Source organism: Oncorhynchus clarkii, unplaced genomic scaffold (assembly GCF_045791955.1).
Source record: "Oncorhynchus clarkii lewisi isolate Uvic-CL-2024 unplaced genomic scaffold, UVic_Ocla_1.0 unplaced_contig_5436_pilon_pilon, whole genome shotgun sequence".
Lineage (NCBI taxonomy): Eukaryota > Metazoa > Chordata > Actinopteri > Salmoniformes > Salmonidae > Oncorhynchus > Oncorhynchus clarkii.
The window spans coordinates 121108-138555 of NW_027260957.1; the positions used below are offsets into that span (position 1 = coordinate 121108).

Sequence of the window (17448 nt, forward strand, 5' to 3'; positions counted from 1 at the left end):
AATGAGGTCTGTGCCCAGTGGGAAGTGAGTTTTGGCTGGGATGGGATAGGGGTGGGGTGGAGGGTGGGAGCGTCCCTCCCTGGCCCATGTATCCATGCTGCGTAGCTGAGGTCTGGATCACATTTAAAACACATGTTCATGCTGCTCCAGATAAGCTGAACTCTGTGGAAATACAGTGGCTTTGGATTTAACAGCCAAGGCAGGGACAGACAGAACAGACTTACAGACAGACAGAGCAAGGCATCATCAGACAGACAAACAGAACAAGGGAGACAAGGCAGGGACAGACAGAACAGACTTACAGACAGACAGAGCAAGGCATCATCAGACAGACAAACAGAACAAGGGAGACAAGGCAGGGACAGACAGAACAGACTTACAGACAGACAGAGCAAGGCATCATCAGACAGACAGACAGAACCAGGGAGACAAGGCAGGGACAGACAGAGCCAGGATGACATGGTGGGGACAGAGAGACAGACAGACAGCCCTCTCAACCCTGAAGGACGGGAACTAAGTGCGGCGCCATGCTCGCTCGATGTGACAAGCAGGCCCTTTAACGCAGAGGCTGAGACACAGTAGATAATGAGATCTGAAGAGGTCTGGACTAACTGGGGAGAAGAGAAGAGAGGGGATAGTCAAGACAGGCAAAAGAAAGAGAGACAGTCTTAAGAGTCCTTGCTTGTAGTTGGACCAATAGAGAGAGTCTTAAGAGTCCTTGCTTGTAGTTGGACCAATAGAGAGAGTCTTAAGAGTCCTTGCTTGTAGTTGGACCAATAGAGAGACAGTCTTAAGAGTCCTTGAGGCAGTCTCAAGTGACTGAGTGAAACTCTAAGTGTCCTTGCTGTGTGTAGTTGGGGGGATAGAGAGAGAGGTAGAGGTGTTTTAAATCCTCTTTAGCTGTTCCATTTGCTCTGGGGTGTCTGTGGCCAGACAGAGAGGGAGAGGCGTCTGTGACCAGGGAGAGAGAGAGAGTCTGTGACCCGGGGGGAGAGAGGGAGAGGTGTCCGTAACCACAGGGACTGTGACAGGAGCTTGTGTGTGGTCTGAGGAGTCAGCGCCGGTCTGAGAGGGGCTGGTCTGTAGAGAGGAGACTCCTTCCTCTGGCTCTGCTCTCTATTATAGAGGATTACCCAATACAGAAACATCTCTCTGTTACAGGGGATTACCCTGAGAGAAACGGCTCTCTGTTATACAACTTCTGTCCAGAGACTGAAAATTCACCGTACAGAGACAGAAGGAGAACTTTGAACACAAAAGGGACTGAGATACAGCATTGAACCAGAGGATGCAGAGGATGCTTGCTGCCGGTGTTGGAATGATGCTGGTGTTGGTGAGGTTGAACTTGGGAATGCCAAACAAGGTTCAAGATGATCCCAGCTCTCTCAGGGTAAGTGTCCGGTGTCTATGCACTTCATTTCTGTGTGGCTTCAATGTCCAGACCAGGCACTGTTTCATCTGCAACTCATGTTCTGCTCAGGCTCTTATTCTGTGGATTAAATGCACGAGTCATCGTCATCAAGAAGCTATTTATTAATAACCGGTATGTCATCAAATGGGGACACATGTCTCCCACTGGAGGCACCAGGTTTGAGTCCATCTTTGTGTTCTTATGAACTGAATCAACTCTCCTTACAACTCACAACTCTAATAAAACAAGCGCTGACCAGTTGGCAGGGGGCGTGGAGACACACACACACACACCACCTGTGAGCTGTCCATGAAGATCAGAGCTGACATGGTCTAATGAGCAGTGTGTGTGTGTGTGTGTGCCTCTTATGTAAACGGTGCAAATGTATTGGAAGTGCAAATGCATGCGTCACCATTAACAAAATCTTACCGACCTGGAAAGAGGAGCGTTTCAACTTCCTAAATTATCAATCACTTCTTTCTCTTTCTCTTGCTCTTCTTCGCTCTCTCCTCTCTCTTGTTCGCTGTCTGTCTCCCCCCCCTCACTCAATCTCCCGATATCTCTCCCCTTGGGGCCCTGCTTTCCCCTGGGTCTAAATTGCAGAAGAGGGAAAAGAAAACTCCTTGTCTGTCTGGTTTACGAGGAAGCAGCCAGCTACACCCTAACGTCACAATCCTCACATAGAGGATGCATCCAGCTACACCCTAACGACACAATCCTCACATAGAGGAAGCATCCAGCTAAACCCTAACGTCACAATCCTCACATAGAGGAAGCATCCAGCTACACACTAACGACACAATCCTCACATAGAGGAAGCATCCAGCTACACACTAACGTCACAATCCTCACATAGAGGAAGCATCCAGCTACACCCTAACGACACAATCCTCACATAGAGGAAGCATCCAGCTACACCCTAACGTCACAATCCTCACATAGAGGAAGCATCCAGCTACACACTAACGTCACAATCCTCACATAGAGGAAGCATCCAGCTACACCCTAACGACACAATCCTCACATAGAGGAAGCATCCAGCTACACACTAACGACACAATCCTAAAATAGAGGAAGCATCCAGCTACACACTAACGTCACAATCCTCACATAGAGGAAGCATCCAGCTACACACTAACGACACAATCCTCACATGGAGGAAGCATCCAGCTACACACTAACGTCACAATCCTCACATAGAGGAAGCATCCAGCTACACACTAACGACACAATCCTCACATAGAGGAAGCATCCAGCTACACACTAATGTCACAATCCTCACATAGAGGAAGCATCCAGCTACACCCTAACGACACAATCCTCACATAGAGGAAGCATCCAGCTACACCCTAACGTCACAATCTTCACATATTGAACAGATCAGTGGCGGCTCATGTCGTTACAACGACTGGAAGAAATGAAAGCAAACTGTTTCTGTTTGACATGTTTCATATTACACGACAGTCCTTTTCCTCAGCCTCGCCTCTGACCCAGCCCCGCCTCTGACCCGGCCCCGCCTCTGACCCGGCCCCGCCTCTGACCCGGCCCCGCCTCTGACCCGGCCCCGCCTCTGACCCGGCCCCGCCTCTGACCCGGCCCCGCCTCTGACCCGGCCCCGCCTCTGACCCGGCCCCGCCTCTGACCCGGCCCCTCTCCTCTCCGTTGTTTATTCAACTCTCCATCTGTTCTGTGGGTTTCCCGTCTCGTAAATGAATGGAAGTCCCTTATTCCCTCGTTATTTGTCTCAACAAATCCGACCGCACCCTTTTTATATTGTAAATGTTTAAAAGGTTTTTATGATTTTGAACTTTTACAATTGGCAACAATAGACTATTTAAATTGCAACATTTTGTTGTTACATTGACATTACACCAACACAGTCATAATGTAATGTCTTCGTTTTTTTGGGGGGTAATAGTGTGCAGAGAGTGAATTTAGTGTAAATATGATTTGAACACTATAAGTGGAGGCAGGGAAGAAGCCACAGCTCCATAGGACTGGTCAGCTGTAACACCAGACCGGTCTCCTCCAGTGTGTTTGGAGTTGTACACATGGAGGAAGGGAAGAAGCCACAGCTCCATAGGACTGGTCAGCTGTAACACCAGACCGGTCTCCTCCAGTGTGTTTGGAGTTGTACACATGACTGTTCCCTTTCTCCATGTTGGCCTGTAGGGCACTGAGAGAGATCACACAACACACGTCTATCAATTATTGTGGAGTATCTGCAGTAACATAGCATGTTAGTTAGTGATCTACCTGCTTATTATCTGCAGTAACACAGTATATTAGTTAGTGATCTACCTGCTTATTATCTGCAGTAACACAGTATATTAGTTAGTGATCTACCTGCTTATTATCTGCAGTAGTACTGTATATTAGTTAGTGATCTACCTGCTTATTATCTGCAGTAGTACTGTATATTAGTTAGTGATCTACCTGCTTATTATCTGCAGTAACACAGTATATTAGTTAGTGATCTACCTGCTTATTATCTGCAGTAACACAGTATATTAGTTAGTGATCTACCTGCTTATTATCTGCAGTAACACAGTATATTAGTTAGTGATCTACCTGCTTATTATCTGCAGTAGTACTGTATATTAGTTAGTGATCTACCTGCTTATTATCTGCAGTAGTACTGTATATTAGTTAGTTTGTGGCCTACCTGCTTGTTATCTGCACTAGCATGTGCAGCAGCAGTTGTAAGCTTGTCTCTGTGGGAAACAGTAGCTAGGTCTCCTAATATTCTGTGTCTCTCCTCCATCCTCTGCTCCATGGGAAGGAGGAGGCTTGTCTTCTCATAGCTCCTAGAGCTCCTCAACAGGTGGACCCTGGGAACTCCTGCCCCCCACTATCCCTTAATGCCACCCCAGCCAACTCCACATTCGCAGCTGTTATGTTGTCTATGGGCTGATGCCAGGGGATCTACTGTGCATTTGGGGTACAATGGGCATCCTCTCATCCCAGCTATGAACAGTCATGGGAATGAGAAGAAGTAATGATTACACACGTAGTACTACAATACTGTAGTACTATAATAATGTAGTACTATAATACTACAATACTGTAGTACTATAAAACTGTAGTACTATTATACTGTAGTACTATAATACTGTAGTTCTACAATACTGCAGTACTATAATACTACAATACAGCAGTACTATAATACTTTAGTGCAATAATACTGTAGTGCTACAATGCTGTGGTGCTATAATACTGTAATGCTATAATACTACATTACCGTAGTACTATAATACTACAATACTGTAGTACTATAATACCACAATACTGCAGAACTATAATACTACAATACTGTAGTACTATAATACTACAATACTGTAGTACTATAATACTACGATAATGTAGTACTATACTACTGTAGTGCTATACTACTATAATGCTGTAGTACTACAATACTGTGGTACTATAATACTGTAGTACTATAATACTACATTACCATAGTACTCTAATACTGTACTACTATAATAATACACTACCTTAGTACTATAATACTGTAGTACTATACTATGTAGTGCTATAATACTGTAGTACTTTAATACTACAATACAGTGGTACTATTAATACTGTAGTGATATAATACTATAATACACAGAAGCACTGATTGTTTTTGTATCTGTTGTGATCTAAATGATGATAGTCTTAAATCCCAGGACAGCTGTTAATGGTCTGTGGGACCTGGCGTTGGGCAATAATAGCACAGTCAGAGGTGGATGTGAGTGTGAGGAATCAGACTGACTTGCATGAATCATCAGCTCAGTCCAGTCCTTGTAAACCGGCCTCAATCGCATCGAAAGTTAATCCTGACTTGGATGTAAGAGTGCTGCCCTCTTGTGGTGAGACTGTTGACTCTCACAAACCAACTAACAATATTTTACCAGCGTGTTGGAGCTTATTTTCTATCCTGTCTTTAAAACAACATATACCATTAAATGTTTTGTGTCCTCCTCCTCTGCTCCCTGCAGGTGATCAACCAGGAGAAGTGGGAGAGGGATGTGCGTTCGGCCTCCAGTCTGGACGAGCTGCTCATGCTGACAGATTTCCCTGACTGGAAGCTGTGGAAGTGTCGTCTAAAACTCAAACACCTGGAGACGTCTCCCTCATCCTCTTCCTCTCAGCAGCCCAACTACCGTTCCTCCTCCTCCTCCGCTGGATCTGGGTCACACCGCTCCACGCGCTACGCTGTAGCATCCTACAGCCTGGAGATACTCAAAGGTATGTGGGTTCGAAACCTGGGTCTCCTCAAAACTGTGTTGGCTCTCTAAGCTAAAGTTTTGGTATTGTTTGTTGAGCTATGCTGCTGGCTCATACAGCCTCGGGATACTCAAAGGTATGTGGGTTTGATATCTGCGTCTACTGTGCACTGCAAGAATGTGTTAGACCTCTGAGCTAAAGGCTGGGCATTATTCAATGTTCTCCCTGGAGATGGTCATAAAGTATGAGACAGACGGGTTTGAACCCTGGGTCTTCTCGAGACTGTGTTAACCCTCCAAGCAAAAGCCAAGACATTAATTCCAGGTTGCTAATGCATGTTTTGTGGTTAGAATGTGAGTGTACCCAGACGGTAGCCAAAGCAAGTCTCTATGGTTGCTATTAGTTTTGTTCTGTGTGTAACTGTTGGTGTTGTGTGTATGTGATCATTAGCCATAGATGATGAATGGCAGAAGACCCAGTGCACGCCCAGAGAGACGTGTGTAGACGTGGCAAAGGAACTGGGCACCACGACCTCCATGTTCTTCAAGCCCCCCTGCGTGTCCGTCTTCAGGTGCAACGGATGCTGTAACAAAGAGGGTGTATCGTGCAGAAACACAAGTACTGCCTATGTTAATAAAACAGTGAGCATTTCCTCTTTAAATATCTGTTAGAAGGTGTATTACAAATAATACACATTATTAATATTATTCTTAATAAATGGCAATCATTTCTGGCAGGGGTCGGCAAAGGGCAACAGGCAGCCCCGCGGGCCCAAAGTTTTTAGTAAATAAATATCATTTTTTTTTAAATATGATTTTAGTTTTTGGTCAAAAAAATACCTTTAAAATCCCCAGGAATTCAGCTAAAAATGAGTTTAATTTAGTAAATCTGTTCCCAAGTACTACTAATTAAAAAAAGAGATATTTAATCATGTCTCAGTGTAATCAATATATGAAATTATGTCTATTTTCAAATACAACCTCTTTTTGGATGTTTGCGGTGTACAAATGATTGTAACAATGTTCCGGCCCCCTGACCATCCGCTCCAACAAAAATCACCTGCGGCTATAGTTGGGGACCCCTGATTTATGTTTTAAGACAATTGTGATTATGATAAGTGCTCCTAAATGACAAGGATTTTGGAGAATGTGAATATATACAGAACGTCCAGACTACGTAATGTACACTATGCACATCATTGGGCCATGAATGAGTCAAATAAAATACATCTCTCTCTACAAAGTGGATCTCTGACTCCAGAACCGGACTAATGTGTTCTGACACTTTCCGTCCTGCAGCTGCTGAGTGTGATACCGTTCAAATACGGACCTGAGCCGGTGTTGATAAAGGTAGCCAATCACACAGAGTGTAAGTGTATGGAACCACCCCTGATCCGACGGCAAGCCCATATACGCTCTCACAGGAGGAACGGGTGAGTCCAGATGTACAGATACACACACAACACACACACACACACTCTCGCTAGTCGTACCCTTAGCACTAACCAGGCTGTGTGTTTGGTTGCAGGTGCTCTCCGATGCGTCAGCTTTTTAAATCAGAGGACTCCAGGCGTCTGTGTGCCAGTGGGTTGATCTGGGACTGCATGGCCGACCGATGTGTGTCCTACCCCTCCACTGAACAACCAGGTTAGTCTACCACTGTGTCCTACCCCTCCACTGAACAACCAGGTTAGTCTACCACTGTGTCCTACCCCTCCACTGAACAGCCAGGTTAGTCTACCACTGTGTCCTACCCCTCCACTGAACAACCAGGTTAGTCTACCACTGTGTCCTACCCCTCCACTGAACAACCAGGTTAGTCTACCACTGTGTCCTACCCCTCCACTGAACAACCAGGTTAGTCTACCACTGTGTCCTACCCCTCCACTGAACAACCAGGTTAGTCTACCACTGTATCCTACCCCTCCACTAAACAACCAGGTTAGTCTACCACTGGTAGATGTATCAACTATCCAGCCCAGTAGATGCACTAGATTTAGCTGGTATGCAGCACCGGGTTTGGGCAGTGTTTGCACTTTGGGGACCATTCCATTGTAATGCGCTGGGGATGCTAAATCAGGGTGTTATTCAGGATATTATATAGCCTCTGTAGGAAGTGGTTATTCTGATGTTTTGTTCTCGCTCCATTTTCCCTGGTCTGGTCCCTGTAGTAATATTAAGTCATTCCTATGTTTTTCTCTCTGTTTGTTCCAGACTTCTCTCCCAGTATGAGAACGGTGGACTGTGACATAGATGTTGACAGGTGTGACTGTGTCCCAGACCGCACTACACTGTCCCCACAGCCCACCTTAACCCAGGACCCAGACCATCCTACCCTGCATGTCACCTGAACCATACTGCCCGTGCTAACAACAAACAGCACTTCAACCAAGCCTCTCGCAGGTAGAATGCAACTTGAGACACGCCCCTTTCGACTAGTTAGTTTGATCGTTTTGATAGTAGTTCATTGATAAATGTATCAGCTGACGTTCAAGGTCTGAATGAATCAGTCCCTGATGTACATCAGGAATGTTTGGGTCCTCAGAGACCGTGGTTGAACAGCCATACCACAACACATGTAATAACATATTTTCATTCTTTTGATCCGCAGATGCCAGTGATTACTAAAAAGAATATAACCTTTGACATCTGCTTGGCTTTGAAGTTTGGAAGCAGTGAAAAAGTTCATAATTTAATTTATATATCTAACTTCAAATAAAATAGTTTATCTTTATAACCTACATACATGACGTTTTACATGTTTTATTTACATATGTAAATAATTAGTATTTATATGCACTGAACATGTATTTTACGCTAAAGAACAATATTTTTGTAATAATTACTGCCAACATTTTGTAAATATAATCGAAGTTTGTCCTTTCGGTGTCTATCCTTCATATTTATAATTAAAGTTTTAACCGTTTTGTTCAAAGTTCTCTCACCTTGTAAAGTATAGGTCGCGACCAGACCTGTTAACGGCGGGTCGCGACGTGTTAGAGCAAATGTATCATTATTTCATTAATTCCTGGAATTGATTTGGCCAAGTACAAATGGTCTGTGTTCATTGCGCTCTGTCTGCTAAGCAGTCGTGTCAGTTCGGCAGCTGCGCGACTGAGAGTGAGAAGCCTGTGTGCTTCGCGGTTTACCGGATCTTTTTTTCTGCAGTTTTAATTGAAGATCACTCCGCGACCAACAACGATGCAGCGCTGTAGTTCAGCAGCAGATGATGCGCCGTCAGCCAATGACTCGGTATTCTCACTCGCCAGCTGTCATCAAATGTAGTCAAGCTAGCCATAAATTCTGACAGCTCAATCGTCATTAAACTGAAATACAGCGATACGTTTCTTTCTCTTGGTTTCATACCAACTTTGAGAAATAACGAGGAGCGCACACAATGTCTTTTGTCCAGGGAAGTGCTTAGTAATGAGACTCTCACATTAAAACAACACATTCTGACCAAACATCCACAGCATGATGGTAAACCCAGGGAGTTCTTTCAGAGCAGGGCTGAATGCTTCAGGAAACATCGCTTTGACAGTGGAAAAGTAAGTTAACTAGCTTGTTGTCATTTTATAATAGGTAAGCAGAAATAAGGGAGTACAATCTCTCAAAGTAGTAACTTAGATGTGAGTTTCCCTTTCAAACAATTACATTGTACACAGCTATTAACATTAGTTAGATTGCTAATATTAGCCAAAGCAAGCAAGCTAGCTAGCTACTGTGCTACCCTTAAGTTACAGTACTGTATATTTAGAATATAAAATTCAGGCCTACTGCACAACTTACTGTAGAAATGATTGTTGAAAACAAGTCGAGGTTGGAACTGTTGCTGTTAAAATACAAGTTATCATTTTTATTCTGAACTGGAATAAAATTATTGATTGCTTCTTTTTTTTTTTTTTTGCTCATCTACAGCAGGAAGCGGTCTCGTGCCTGACTGAGAAAGCAGTAGATGTTCTGGTCCAGTTTGGCACCACATACCTATATGAGTCAGGTTTTGTATCTCTGGCGTACTTAAAAAAAACAAGTACAGAAACAGACTCCATGCTGAGCATGACCTCAGGGTTGCACTGTTAAAAACTGAACCCAGAATAGAAATGCTTGTTGAAAGCATCAACCAGCCACACACCTCTCATTAGGACTGTGTGTGTTTTCTGCTCTACATCTGTGTGATGTGATCAATCAGCTTATTCCAGTTCAGAATTACAATTATTTATTATATTTTAACAGCAACAGTTCCAACCTAGACAGTTGAGTACAGAGCATTCGGAAAGTATTCAGACCCCTTCCCTTTCTCCACATTTTGTTAAGTTACAGCCGTAGTCTAAAATTGATTAAATAAATAAAAATCCTCATCAATCTATACCCAATACCCCATAATGACAAAGCAAAAGCAGGTTTTTGCAAAGGTATAAAAAAAACCCAATGGAAATATCTTATTTGCATAAATATTCAGACCCTTTGCGATGAGACTCGAAATTGAGCTCAGTTGCATCCTGTTTCCATTGATCATCCTTGAGATGTTTCTACAACTTGATTGGAGTCCACCTGTGGTAAATTCAATTGATTGGACAATTGTCTATATCTAAGGACCCACAGTTCATGTCAGAGCAAAAACCAAACCATGAGGTCAAAGGAATTGTCTGTAGAACTCCAAGACAGGATTGTGTCGAGGCACAGATCTGAGGAAAGGTACCAAAAAATGTCTGCAGCATTGAAGGTCCCCAAGAACTGTTGGGTTCCGGTGGACGACGTGTTGGATCCTTCTATGCTGCGAGATTTCCACCGTCTCCATCCGGATCGCCCTGCGCCTCGCCCTGAGGGGCTTCCCCGAAGTCGGTCCAGGCATCAGCGAGGGGTACTGTCACAACTTCTGCCAAAGTCGGTCCCGCTCCTTGTTCGGGCGGTGTTCGGCGGGCGACGTCACCGATCTTCTAGCCATCACTGATCCATTTTTCATTTTCCATTGGTTTTGTCTTGTCTTCCTTCACACCTGGTTCATATCACATCAATTACATGTTGTGTATTTAACCCTCTGTTTCCCCTCATGTCCTTGTTGGAGATTGTTTGATTGTATGTTGGTGCTAGTATGTGTTGGTGCGCGACGGGTTTTGTACCCATTTTATTAATTTTTGTATATTTTGGTTTTTGGAGTTTGTTTGTGAGTTCTTATTAAATGACTCTGTTTATACCAAGTTTGTTCTCCTGCACCTGACTTCCCTGCCACCAACACGTACACCTTACAAGAACACATTGGCCTCCATCATTCTTAAATGTAAGAAGTTTGGAAAGGGGGATAGTCAGTTGAACAATTGAATGCATTCAACTGAAATGTGTCTTCCACATTTAACCCAACCCCTTTGAATCGGAGAGGTGTGGGGGGACTGCCTTAATCGACATCCACATCATCGGTGCCTGGGGAATATCATCAGCTCTGGGATTCAATCCAGCAACCTTTCTGTTACTGGCCCAAAGCTCCTACCCGCCAGGCTACCTGCCGCCTCAGGGGAGAAGGGTTTTGGTCAGGGAGGTGACCAAGAACCCGATGGTCACTCTGACAGAGCTTCAGAATTTCTCTGTGGAGATGGGAGAACCTTCCAGAAGGACAACCATATCTGCAGCACTCCATCAATCAGGCCTTTATGGTAGAGTGGCCAGACGGAAGCCACTCCTCAGTAAAATGCACATGACAGCTCGCTTAGTTTGCCAAAAGGCACCTAAAGGTGACCATGAGAAACAAGATTCTCTGATGAAACCAAGATTGAACTCTTTGGCCTGAATGACAAGCGTCACCATCCCTACGGTGAAGCATGGTGGTGGAAGCATCCCAGAGACTGGGAGACTAGTCAGGATCAAGGCAAAGGTAAAGAGAGGAAAGTACAGAGAGATCCTTGATGAAAACCTGCTCCAGAACGCTCAGGAACTCAGTCTGGGGCGAAGGTTCACCTTCCAACAAGACAACAACCCTAACCACACAGCCAAGACAACGCAGGAGTGGCTTCGGGGCAAGTCTCTGAATGTCCTTCAGTGGCCCAGCCTGAGCTCTGACTTGAACCCGATTGAACATCTCTGGAGAGACCTGAAAATACAGTTGAAGTCAGATGTTTACACACACCTTAGCCAAAAACATTTAAACTCCGTTATTCACAATTCCTGACATTTAATCCTAGTAAAAATTACCTGTCTTAGGTCAGTTAGGATCACCACTTCATTTTAAGAATGTGAAATGTCAGAATAATAGTAGACAGAATGATTTATTTCAGCTTTTATTTCTTTCAACACATTCCCAGTGGGTCAGAAGTGTACATACACTCAATTAGTATTTGGTAGCATTGCCTTAAATGTTTTTACTTGGGTCAAACGTTTCGAGTAGCCTTCCACAAACTTCCCACAATAAGATGGGTGAATTGTGTCCCATTCTGCCTGACAGAGCTGGTGTAACTGAGTCAGGTTTGTAGGCCTCCTTGCTCGCACAGGCTTTTTCAGTTCTGGCCACACATTTTCTATAGGATTGAGGTCAGGGCTTTGTGATGGCCACTCCAATACCTTGACTGTGTTGTCCTTAAGCCATTTTGCCACAACTTTGGAAGTATGCTTGGGGTCATTGTCCATTTGGAAGACCAAGCTGTAACTGTAACTGATGTCTTGAGATGTTGCTTCAATATATCCACATACATTTCCTGCCTCATGATGCCATCTATTTTGTGAAGGGCACCAGTCCCTCCTGCAGCAAATCACCCCACAACATGATGCTGCCACCCCCGTGCTTCACGGTTGGGATGGTGTTCTTCGGCTTGCAAGCCTCCCCCTTCTTCCCTCAAACATAACAATGGTCATTATGGCCAAACAGTTCAATTTTTGTTTCATCAGACGAGAGGACATTTCTCCAAAAAGTACGATCTTTGTCCCCATGTGCAGTTGCAAACTGTAGTCCGGCTTTTTATGGCGGTTTTGGAGCAGTGGCTTCTTCCTTTCTGAGCGACCTTTCAGGTTATGTTGATATAAGACTCGTTTTACTGTGGATATAGATACTTTTGTACCTGTTTCCTCCAGCATCTTCACAAGGTCCTTTGCTGTTGTTCTGGGATTGATTTGCACTTTTTGCACCAAAGTGTGTTCATCTCTAGGATAAATAATGTGTCTTCTTCCTGAGCGGTATGATGGCTGCATGGTCCCATGGTGTTTATACTTGTGTACTATTGTTTGTTCAGATGAAGGTGGTACCTTCAGGTGTTTGTAAATTGCTCCCAAGGATGACCAGACTTGTGGAGGTCTACAAAAAAATATTCTGAGGTCTTGGCTGATTTCTTTTGATTTTCTCATGGTGTCAAGCAAAGAAGCACTGAGTTTGAAGGTAGACCTTGAAATACATCCACAGGTACACCTCCAATTGACTCAAATGATGTCACTTAGCCTATCAGAAGCTTCTAAAGCCATGACATAATTTTCTGGAATTTTCCAAGCTGTTTAAAGGCACAGTCAACTTAGTGTATGTAAACTTCTGACCCACTGCAATTGTGATACAGTGAATTCTAAGTGAAATAATCTGTCTGTAACATTTGTTGGGAAAAGTACTTGTGCCATGCACAACGAAGATGTCCTAACCGACTTGCCAAAACTATAATTTGAAGTTTGTGGAGTGGTTGAAAATCGAGTTTTAATGACTCCAACCTAAGTGTATGTAAACTTCTGAATTCAACTGTAGCTGTGCAGCGATGCTCCCCATCCAACCTGACAGAGCTTGAGAGGATCTGCAGAGAAGAATGGGAGAAACTCCCCAAATACAGGTGTGCCAAGCTTGTAGCGTCATACCCAAAAAGACTTGAGGCTGTAATCGCTGCCAAAGGTGCTTCAACAAAGCACTGAGTAAAGGGTCTGAATGCTTATGTAATTTTTAAAAACATTTGCTAACATTTCTAAAACCGTTTTTTTGCTTTGTCGTTATGGGGTATTGTGTGTAGAATGATGAGGGGGAAAAACAATGTAATACATTTTAGAATAAGGTTGTAACTTAACAAATGTGGAAAAAGTCAAGGGGTCTGAATTATTTCAGAATGCGCTGTAAGAGTGTTTTTAATGGGGAAAAATAAACATGAATATCTATTTATATTATTATATTTAATTATTTAATTGTTATTTGCTATTTGTCTATATTGCATGTGTTGTATGCATAAGGGCAGGGAAAAGTACCAATAAGTATGTATAGTTGCATGTTTTCATAAGCGTAAATTGGGTCCCAGGCTGAAAAAGTTCAAGAACCCCTGATTTAGAGATGACATAACAACCATTCAATGGTGTTGTTCATGCCTCCGCGATACAGCATTTTTTAATATATATTTTTTTTAAATAGAATAAACATTTTTATGTTGCTACGGCAACCAATTATTTCACAGAGAGGATTTCAGAGCACTCTCGTCTGTCTGCCAACGTGCAGAATAAATTATGAATTTACAAATGCTCAACACCTGTCGAATATGGCCGGTGTCAGTAAACGTTGGCAAAAAAAAGCGTAATTAAATTGTTGCCAGCGCGGTTACAGTCACCAACGCTCTAGATAACACGAAAACAGCCGATGAGTAACATGGTCAGAGTGAGGTGTTCTCTCATTTGTGTCTGGAAGTAGCTCGCAAACTAGCCAAATGGACAATCTGACAACGCTCTGAATATACAAACGTCCAGAGCGCACTCTGGCACTCCATATTGAATTTACCAACACACCACTTCTCTGAACAAATTTGTGGAATGTTGCTCCAGGTATCTAGAAACTAGCCTGGGTACCAGTCTGTTTGTGCTAACATTCCACTCGTTGTACTCTTTATCCTATGCCAAACGTGACTAGCTAGAAACCGAGGATGGAGACACTTTGTTCTGCTCCTAGTCATCTCATCTGTCCAAATATAGTAATAATGTCCCACTCTGTTCAACTATAGGTCTAATGTACTAGTCTCTTTAGTTAATCCACTCCCTGTACTCCGTGTCATTGTGCCAAAGTGAATGGCTTTACTGCCATCTTGAAATATGAGTATTTTATCATTAATGAGCTCGAGGAGAATAGAGGAGTTGATCCTGATTTGATCACCCTCACAGCTATCCTCCAATCACAATGATTTTATGCAAATTTTGGAACTCTATCCTTTTTTTTTCTCCCCAGAACACCTTGGTATCCGGTTGCTCAGCAACAATTTTTTTGTTTGATCCAGAGAAAACCAGTACATCAATAGTTGCTAGCTCATATCTAAAATTCTCTAACAAAATACATATTGCAATTCCAACCACAGAACAAAATGTTAAGCCTCAAAATACAACAACTTACCTAGCTAACAGCTAAATGTTTGTTTTTGAAATTGTTATAAATTCTTATTATATTTGAAGCTCCACATGTTGTCCTGGAAAATATGAATGTTATTTCAATCAACCAATGAGCAACTCTGAGGTAAATCCAGCGCATATTGAACGTTGAGATTGCCGAAAGGCCAGTCTCATTGGCAATGACAAGGAGTAGCAAGGACTGAAATGTTAGCTGAAGAGACTGGTACAGACTACTAATGTCCCCCTCTGTTGAAATATATAGATATAAAGTCCCCCTCTGTTCAGATATGGCTAGGTCCAATCAAACTGTATGTGTCACATGCTTGGTAAACAACAGGTGTAGACTAACAGTGATTGGTTCCTTACGGGTCCAGTCTGTGCTAGCGAAACAGTCCTGAAGCTTCCTTCTTTATCAGACTTTCATATTGAGCGTGTCACTGGTTCTTCCTATTAGAGTTTTCTTGTAAACTGGAGTTATGGTCTAATTTGCCAAAGGGAGGGTGAGGAAGTGCCTTGTATGCATTTCTGTGTGTGGAGTAAAGTGATCTAGAGTTTATGCATTTCTGTGTGTGGAGAAAAGTGATCTAGAGTTTATGCATTTCTGTGTGTGGAGAAAAGTGATCTAGAGTTTATGCATTTCTGTGTGTGGAGTAAAGTGATCTAGAGTTTTTTCCTTCTAGTTGCACAGGTGACATGCTGGTCAAAATGAGGTTAAACGGATTTCAGTTTCCCTGCATTAAAATCACTGTGTGTGTGTTTTCTGAATGTGTCTGTGCTCAGTCGCACCTATAGCAAGCCAATGTCTGTGATAGCTTAGAGAAACCACTGTACTTCCAGCATCCATAGCTGGTTATGGTGTTAGAGGTTACAACAGGGGAGTAGGAGACATACATGTATCTACTGTATAGATTGTAGATATGTTCCTATACATGACTGATATGTTCAGCTGTCTAAACCAGATAACACATGGATTTCTACTGTATAGATTGTAGATATGTTCCTAATTATTACTGCATTGTCGGAACTAGAAGCACAAGCATTTCGCTACACTCGCATTAACATCTGCTAACCATGTGTATGTGACAAATAAAATTTGATTTGATTTATACATGACTGATATGTTCAGCTGTCTAAACCAGATAACACATGGATTTCTACTGTATAGATTGTGTGTATTATACCATATACGACTGATGTGTTTTAGTTGTCTGAACCAGAGGAGACCTTGATGTTTACGGTAGCCTGGACATGCTCTCTTTTCCTTAGATTCCTGGTGAGGAGATTCTTGTTTAAGTCATAATCATGTCTTAATTACAGTATGTCATAAATGAACATAATTTGGGAAGCTAATTTCTTGGTTTTCGCGGTGTGCATTGTTTTCACCAGTCTTGGAAAATTAAAGCTTTATCCAGACTAGTTATTCTTATAAGTCAAGACTTTAACCCCCTGGAGTCGATTGACTCACCCTCGGATCATTTAAACACACAAGACATGGAGGAAGGAGTAGAATTGCAGGAAATGTGCTTTAAAACAAAAACAAACAAATTACGGGAACTTTAAAACTTGCAACATGTTCTCTCCGCCAACAAAGAGGGGTGTGAACAGTTTGGGGTCGCATGGAACATGCCTTAGCATCCAGAACATCCTCTCAAACACTCCCTGTGTGAACTTATGTGGCTTTATACGCTCCTCACAGATAGATTGAGCAATATTAGCAGCTGCTCTGTTCTGCTTTAAGACCAGCCACGCACTGCGGGTTAGTGATATCAGAGCTGTTGTTCTGTTGACTCGTCCTCCAGCCATTTCTCCCTCTCTCTCTCCATCTCCCTCCTTTTCCCCTGGTTATTGTTCTGTTGTGAGACCAGCTGTCAGCCAATGAGCAGTGAGTCAGTGACCTTCTCCTAACAAGCCCCTTGCATCTCTGCCCGGAGACCCCTGCTGGCCATGGGAGGGTGCTTTGAGGTCCAATCAGACTGAAGGACAGACAGCACTAATGTGCTGGGCGCTGAGGGCAGTGGAGATGGTGTGAGGGAGGTGAGCCTTCACACCACTACCACCAACACTGTCAGATCCTTCACGTCAAACCCTCCCTCCATGCATCTGAGTCACCCCAAAGCAATCGGCTAGGTTTGAGGTGTGGGCTATGTTACATTCAGCTAGGTTTGAGGTGTGGGCTATGTTACATTCAGCTAGGTTTGAGGTGTGGGCTATGTTACATTCGGCTAGGTTTGAGGTGTGGGCTATGTTACATTCGGCTAGGTTTGAGGTGTGGGCTATGTTACAATCGGCTCGGTTTGAGGTGTGTGCTATGTTACAATCAGCTCGGTTTGAGGTGTGGGCTATGTTACATTTAGCTAGGTTTGAGGTGTGGGCTATGTTACATTCAGCTAGGTTTGAGGTGTGGGCTATGTTACATTCAGCTAGGTTTGAGGTGTGGGCTATGTTACATTCAGCTAGGTTTGAGGTGTGGGCTATGTTACATTCAGCTAGGTTTGAGGTGTGGGCTATGTTACA

The 17448-nt window shown here is 43.3% G+C and overlaps 1 protein-coding gene across 1 annotated transcript; it reads left to right on the forward strand.

The window, feature by feature from the left end:
• The first annotated feature begins 77 nt into the window (after positions 1-77).
• Positions 78-8557, forward strand: LOC139402662 (vascular endothelial growth factor D-like). The gene is made up of 7 exons (XM_071146551.1): positions 78-1390; positions 5395-5644; positions 6074-6264; positions 6922-7055; positions 7151-7269; positions 7837-8025; positions 8234-8557. The coding sequence occupies exons 1-6, from the start codon at positions 1289-1291 to the stop codon at positions 7971-7973; spliced, it is 933 nt and encodes a 310-aa protein (XP_071002652.1). The 5' UTR covers positions 78-1288; the 3' UTR covers positions 7974-8025; positions 8234-8557.
• Positions 8558-17448: the final 8891 nt, after the last annotated feature.